Source organism: Arachis ipaensis, chromosome B04, assembly GCF_000816755.2.
Source record: "Arachis ipaensis cultivar K30076 chromosome B04, Araip1.1, whole genome shotgun sequence".
Lineage (NCBI taxonomy): Eukaryota > Viridiplantae > Streptophyta > Magnoliopsida > Fabales > Fabaceae > Arachis > Arachis ipaensis.
The window spans coordinates 121,601,127-121,608,041 of NC_029788.2; the positions used below are offsets into that span (position 1 = coordinate 121,601,127).

Consider the following 6,915-nt stretch of genomic DNA (forward strand, 5'->3'; position numbering starts at 1 on the left):
ACATTTATAAAAAAAATTTAAAATATTTTTTAATTTTATTTTGTTTTAATTTTGTCTCAAAATTTTTAATTTGCATCAAATATATCTTTACAACTAAATTTTTAAAAAGTTAAAGATAAAGCTAGCAATAATGTATGACAACTATATCTGATTTATTTGTAGTGAAGGTTGTTTTTGTGAAATTATTGCTAAATTAATCCTAAATTTTTTGAAAAATTAGCCGCCAGGAGAATATTTGATGCAAATCGAAAACTTTTAGGATAAAATTATAAAATTTATGGATATTTTTAAAAAATTTCAAGGACAAAAATTTATTTTACCCTTATTTATTTGAGCAGGAACCAATTTTAAATTCTCTTAAAGGACCATAACTTTAAATAATGCTGGTAACATTTAATTGAAAATTTGGAGACATTGAGTTTCTTGCAAGAGATTTAGGTTTAACATTTTTTGCTTTGAAGGTTATAGAAACGATAAGCAAAACAAGAAAAGGCAATATCATTAGACCTATTTAATTAATAACTCTGCCTACTATTAAGGACTTAACTACCTATACTTTCATCATCAATGCCTACCACAAATCTATTGGTTAGTTATAGTTAGTTACATTGTAGGCTAAACAAATTTCATATATATTAGAAATAAATAATAAATTATATGTATTTGGTGTTGTGACCACCAATGAGAAGTGCAGAAATGCACATAGGAAATTATAGTAAATTACACTGAAGTCACTTAAAATTAGATGATACGTAATATATATTGCTTCTGTATTTTTTGAAAATTGGAGAACTAATTATCCTCTATGATATAACATTACATGATAAGTCTAATTATGCAGATAAAATAAATATCTCATTGTATTTTATTTGAATATGAAGTATCATATTTTAATTAAACTCTAGAGTGCATTTAATGCATGTTTCAAATGAGTTCTTGTACAAACTTTAACCCCAAGTTGTATTGGTTAAAAAAAATATTTCCTGTATTAAAAATATATAGAATCAACTTATCATGCAATAATGTATAATAAGGTAATATACTCTTCAATTTTCAGAGGGTAGCAGAGTAGTTGTCATTTATTAAATTAAAAGGTATACTTTTTATAAAATACAAGGATACCCAGAATTGTATAGCTAAAATTTTCCCTAGAAATTAGATTAAAATTTAATTGTTCAATATAATTTTTTTCAAGAGCAGTGTAGTTTTACTTTTATGATAGTGATCATAAGAAACTAACTGTTTGAAAGATGGTGAGACAAAAAGAGGTGTACTACATCCACAATCAGCATCCAACAATTTTCATTAAATTCATCTTCAATGGACAAAGTTTGCATTGTCTAAGATAGAATTCAAAAGAAGCCAAAATGACAAAAAGCTTCACACAAGTTGACATTGATCAATGATCATTGATCAGTGATCACCCCTGTTAGGAAGGTCCATTTTCCCATAAGAATCCAACAATGGAGTTGGCAATGATGTTGATGCAATCAATCAAATTGCTCCTATCAACATAGCTGGATGGTAGGTGTGGTGCTCAATGCTCAATCAGAGCACAGCAACTATAACTAATTGAGGGGCCACAAATTAGCACTGTTACATTCTTAATTATGGGACCATTATGCAAATGCTAAATCCAAAAATGTAGGAGCCAAAGTGGTCTCATTCTTCTTTCTGTTTCAGCTCTTTCTGTTTTTGTAGGGTAATACTTATCCAAAATTGTTTCATATGAACACAAGATTATTTTTTTTTCACTTATAATAATGAATCATAGTAGTATACACATGAATATGGATCCAAATTGGTGTCACTAACAACAGGCACAAAATTATGTAATCAAAAGAAGAAAAAAATTAGAATTTTTTTGTTTTTGAAAGCAAGCTAGGAATAAATATATAAAAATGGGAAATTACTAAAGACAAAAAGAGTGAGAACATATTGCTATTTAATGACTTAAATAATTATCATACTATTATAATTTATCATCTCCACCTAGTATGCTGCTGGTGATTTCTATTACTATCATCTTCACTTTGATCAGTGATCCCTCCATCTGGTATCCTCTTATCTAAATCTGAGTCCTTGCGCTCTTGTCGTTGCGAACGCGAAGATTCTCCCTCAGTTTTTCGTTCCTACAAACAAGAAAAAAAAAAAGTATTAAGTCACTAGGACTTAGTTTGGTAGTGAAGGGTTCGGATAATATGCATGAAATTCTAGATTTAAATTTCATCCCAGTATATATGAACAAAAAATGTAGCTTGCTTTTGATCAAGTCATGATCAATGTTAAGTTTTAGGAAGCAAAAAGTACATACATGTTGGAATAACAGATCATCTGCCTCAAGCATGTGGATCACATGTCCCATTTTAGGCCTCTTTGTCGCGTCAGGGTCAACACAACGAAGGGCAATCAATATAGCACGTTTAAGGGCCTTGGAGGTTGGCATCTCAGGGAGCTTAGGATCAACTACCTCTTCAGCTTTTCTATTCCCAACCATAGTCTTCAACCAATCTATTAAGTTAACCTGTGACTTGTAACTTTCACAATTAGCACAAGAAAAGAGGAAGGACAAAATTGTAAAAGGAAATACTCCATTCGTCCATCCCATAACAACTGTCATATTGACAAAATTGGTGCAAATTATTTCAAGTGATGTACTGAATTTGACAATCTGACAATTATTGTTGGATGGAGGGAACATCTATAAATTGTTATGGTGCCGTTGGTTATGGCCTCTAACCTCTCCTTGTGGTCTACTATAATCGACAGGACTCCTCCCGGTAATTATCTCCATGATGAGTATCCCGAAGCTATAAACGTCACTCTTTTCGGTCAACATTCCGGTGCAAGCATACTCCGGTGCAACATAACTACAAAAGGAGATAGAGAAAGGCTCAGTGTCTGTGGCCTTAAAGCATTACTGGTGTCCATGAATTAATTCTAATTCGGAAGAATGTATAGAAAAAAGCTTAGCCTAATCATACTAACCCAAATGTCCCCATCACTCGAGTTGTGATGTAGCTATTCTCAGAACACAAAAGTTTAGCGAGCCCGAAATCAGAAACCTTAGAGTTCCATTGGCGATCAATGAGTATATTACTCGATTTCACATCCCGGTGGACAACCTTTGGTTCAAGACCTTCATGAAGATATGCCAATCTGAAATAATATAACACAAACACAGTGACCAAAAACATTCATATCATAGCAGCAACACAGATTCGGCTCTGAAATATGCAAATTAGTCACAAATTTCAGTACCCTCTTGCAGTTCCCAAGATGATGTTCATGCGTATATCCCATGTCAAGGGACTTACAGGTCCAACATCCCCATGGAGCCATTGTTCTAGATTCCCATTGTTCACATATTCATACACAAGCATCCTGTAAATTAAAACAAAGCCATGCCTCAATATTACATCTCTCAAAACCAAATAAAACTTTTTAGCATTAATGGTTTTGTATTTTTGTATTTATATTTTTGGGACAAAAAGATATCAATACCTGTAGGCCCCCTCAACACAATAGCCAAGTAACCTAACAAGATTTTTGTGTCGAACTCGACCAATTGCTTCTACCTCTACTTTAAATTCTCTCTCAGCTTGGCCCCTGAAAGTGAGTTAAACAAGAAACATTGAGATATAAATGTGTTTGGAAAAGAAGGTAAATATAAAAATCGACGAACTATGATTGTTTTCGGACAAAATTTGTTCAATTTTCTATTCACCCGAACGGAGACATGGACCTCCGTCTCTATTATCTCAGTGAATCTGTATTTTCTGTCATGAGACACTTACCTAACACATCCTATGCAAAAGAAAAATACAAGAACAAGAATCAAGAAAAGGACTAGTGAACCTTCACTAGTAAGCAACATCAAGTAATCCAAAAGAGAAAGTTGCAAGAAAATCCAAAAGATGCAATGAGTGCAAAAAATCATGACAAGTGACAACATCATATCAATTCAGCAATATGAGATCAAGGAGCCGAAAAGAGACTTGATTCTTTCCTTCTCATGAGTAATTCACTGAAATGATGATGAAGTCCTAACTATATCTCACTGGTTTCATCAACAAAATAATTAAAAAGGACAGAGAACAACTGTATATATATTTATTAATTTAATAAATGTGTCAATTATTTCAATTATTATAGAGGGTGCAATTAAAACTCAGAACTGTGTTCTGAAGTATAATCCAATTATATGTGTGTGTAAACTTTGTTTTATTTCTTTCAAATCACATGGAATAGGAGCAACAATTAATAATAAAAGATGTTCCTTTGTCCTTCTTCCAATTCAAAATATCAACAAAGCTCTTAATATCATGAATTTTTAAGAAAACCAAGTTTTTTTATGAGCTAAATTGCATGAGAGAAAACAACATTTGAACAACAATTGACACCTCATCTAATATTTTTACTACATTCAAACAAATTCACCTAGATCAAGCATGAGCTAAATAAAGAAAACTAACATACACATATTCAACATTGAAAAGGAGATCAAAATACCGCTGGTCATTAGGCAATTAAGACATTTCAGTTTTATTGAAATTTCTTAAGCCACACCCCATAAAAAATCAAGCAGAAGCATCAAATGAAACATGCAAAACAAACAAGCTGGGAAGCAAGGTAATCAAACTCAAGATTTCACCTAAACTTGTAAAACTTAAAGTGAATTCAAGGAAGGAATGGCACTATTGAAATGGTTATCACCAAATTGATGTCAAATTCAACCACACAAAATATGAACCAACAGAAGAATTCAAAACCTAGAATTGAATTGAAGAATAAGAAAAGAACACATACTTGTTATTCAAGAGATTCTTGACAGCAACTTTGGTACCATCACTTAGAACGCCAGAATAAACAATGCCATAACCACCTTCACCAATCACATTCTCTTCACACAATCCATTAGTAGCAGCTTCAAGTTCTCTCAAAGTGTACCATCTTCCCCAACCAAGATGAGAAACCTCAGGTCCCACACCAACACCACCACCACCAACCCCCAAAACGACACTCCCACTCCCAAACGACGATGTCGTTTCACAGCCACTAACAGTTCCTTTACTCTCACCGCTAGACACTCCTCTATTGTTGCTGTTGTTGTTGTTATCAGAGTGCACCACCACACGGTGCTCCACCTTTCCGAAGTCAACGTGAATCTCTGGCACCGGCGCCGGCGCCTGAGGCTGCCGGAGCATGTGTGGTCCAGGGAGGTGGACTATCTCCTGGATCTCCTTGGCTGGTGGTGCTCCGGCGGATGAATATTTTCCGGCAACGGTTCGGCGGCGGCGGTGGCGGCGGGAGGTGAGGCAGAGGGAGAGAAGAAAGAGGGTAAATACGATGAGGACTCCGACGAGGATTCCGATGACGACCCAGAGGCGGAGGCCGAAGATTGAGGTTCGCTTTGAGAGCTCTGTGTCCATGAATGCTCCATCGAAAATTGACATTGCTAGAGAGAGAGAGAGAGAGAGAGAGAGAGAGAGAGCACAATCACCGTGAAGTTCTAGAAAATGGGTCGCCGTTAAAGTTATAAAGGGTGAACCTTTCTCCGGCGAATGGAAGATTCAGGAAAATGGGTCACCGGAAAATTTCTAAAAGAGTGAACTTTTTCCGGCGAGTGAACTTTCTGGGAAATGGGTCGCCGGAAAAGTGATGAAAGAGTGAACTTTTTTCTTCTATGTGGTGAATGAGACTCGGAAGGTGAGATTCTAGAAACTGGGTCTGTGAAAGTGGATATGAAGCAATGGAAGGAAAAAGGTGAAAAAAAAATGAAAATTTTGAATCTGAAGAAGAAGAGTGAGAAGAGAAAGTGCTTGGGGTTAGTGAGAGAGAGGAATCATTTGGAGCTTGAATCAAAGGAAACTTACTCAATTTAGCAGAATGAGAACTTATATTTTAGAGAGACAGAGATCATATAAGAAAGAAAAGCTTTGGTGAGGCCAGCAAAACACCATCAAATTTTGCATCATGTGGGGTTGTGTTGTTTTGTTTCCTTGATATTGTGTTTCTATGTTTTGAGTTGTTGAATTAAACATGATTATGATGTAATAATGTCTATGTTTTATATAAAAAAATTAAGATAAAATGATAATGCATGTTGATATGGGGAACAGTGAAGGAAGAAAAATTGAACGAAAAATGACAAAAAGAGGAAAACGAGAGAAAAAATGAAGGTGACAGAAGAAGATTAACGTTGAGAATCCGGCACTGCTCAATGACTCTGCTATTTGAGATGTTTAGAATCGAGAATCGAAGATAACCAATTCTGCATCACTCGTTGAAAAAGCACCACAATTCTAACATTTTTTTATTGGATAATAGTAAGTGTAACATTATTTAGAAAATGACATACAATTAGACATAATAAATAAATATAGCTAGTTAATAATAAATATTTGTGAAATATATTTTATATAATTGTAGAAATATTTGGCACAAAATAATATTGAAAATATTTGGAGCGCATTTCAGCTACCTCATATAACACAAAATTGTCTTTTTCTGAATAGTTGTTGAGAATAACGTTAAAGACTATGGACCAAATGTGTAAGATTTGCTCATAGTTTAATGGTTTCATAAATAATGTCACTACCAAAAACATTAAATACCAAATTAATTTTTCACCAAAATTGAAATGATTTCCGTCAAGGTAGTGGAGTATATAGTTTGTTCATTAATTTAGTTTTCAATGTACTATAATTAGTGTAAATTCTTAGATTCTTATATAGTTTTTTAAGCTGACAGATCATGCAAGGAATTGATATAAAATATGATATAGTAACTAACATTAGCTACCAGCATAAAAGATTAATTAAAAAACTATGTACATTTAATAATACATTGCCATGGTTATATTACCAAATGACAATGATTTTATGAATTTGTTCAATAATTATGTGAAACTCT

At 33.8% G+C, this 6,915-nt stretch overlaps 1 protein-coding gene across 1 annotated transcript; it reads right to left on the reverse strand.

The window, feature by feature from the left end:
* LOC107635049 (probable serine/threonine-protein kinase At1g01540) lies at positions 1,441-6,227 on the reverse strand. The gene is made up of 7 exons (XM_016338409.2): positions 4,810-6,227; positions 3,505-3,609; positions 3,262-3,384; positions 2,989-3,159; positions 2,741-2,870; positions 2,315-2,524; positions 1,441-2,132 (listed from the first exon to the last, which is right to left on the reverse strand). The coding sequence occupies exons 1-7, from the start codon at positions 5,454-5,456 to the stop codon at positions 1,983-1,985; spliced, it is 1,536 nt and encodes a 511-aa protein (XP_016193895.1). The 5' UTR covers positions 5,457-6,227; the 3' UTR covers positions 1,441-1,982.

Bases quoted from the DNA above. Each gene is read 5' to 3' on its own strand.
- LOC107635049 (XM_016338409.2), bottom strand. From the start codon at position 5,456: ATGTCAATTTTCGATGGAGCATTCATGGACACAGAGCTCTCAAAGCGA. The intron at 3,385-3,504 runs GTATTGATATCT...TTTAATTTACAG, and splicing joins TGTGTTGAGGGGGCCTACAG to GATGCTTGTGTATGAATATG. The intron at 2,525-2,740 runs GTTAGAGGCCAT...TACAAGTCACAG, and splicing joins ATAGTAGACCACAAGGAGAG to GTTAACTTAATAGATTGGTT.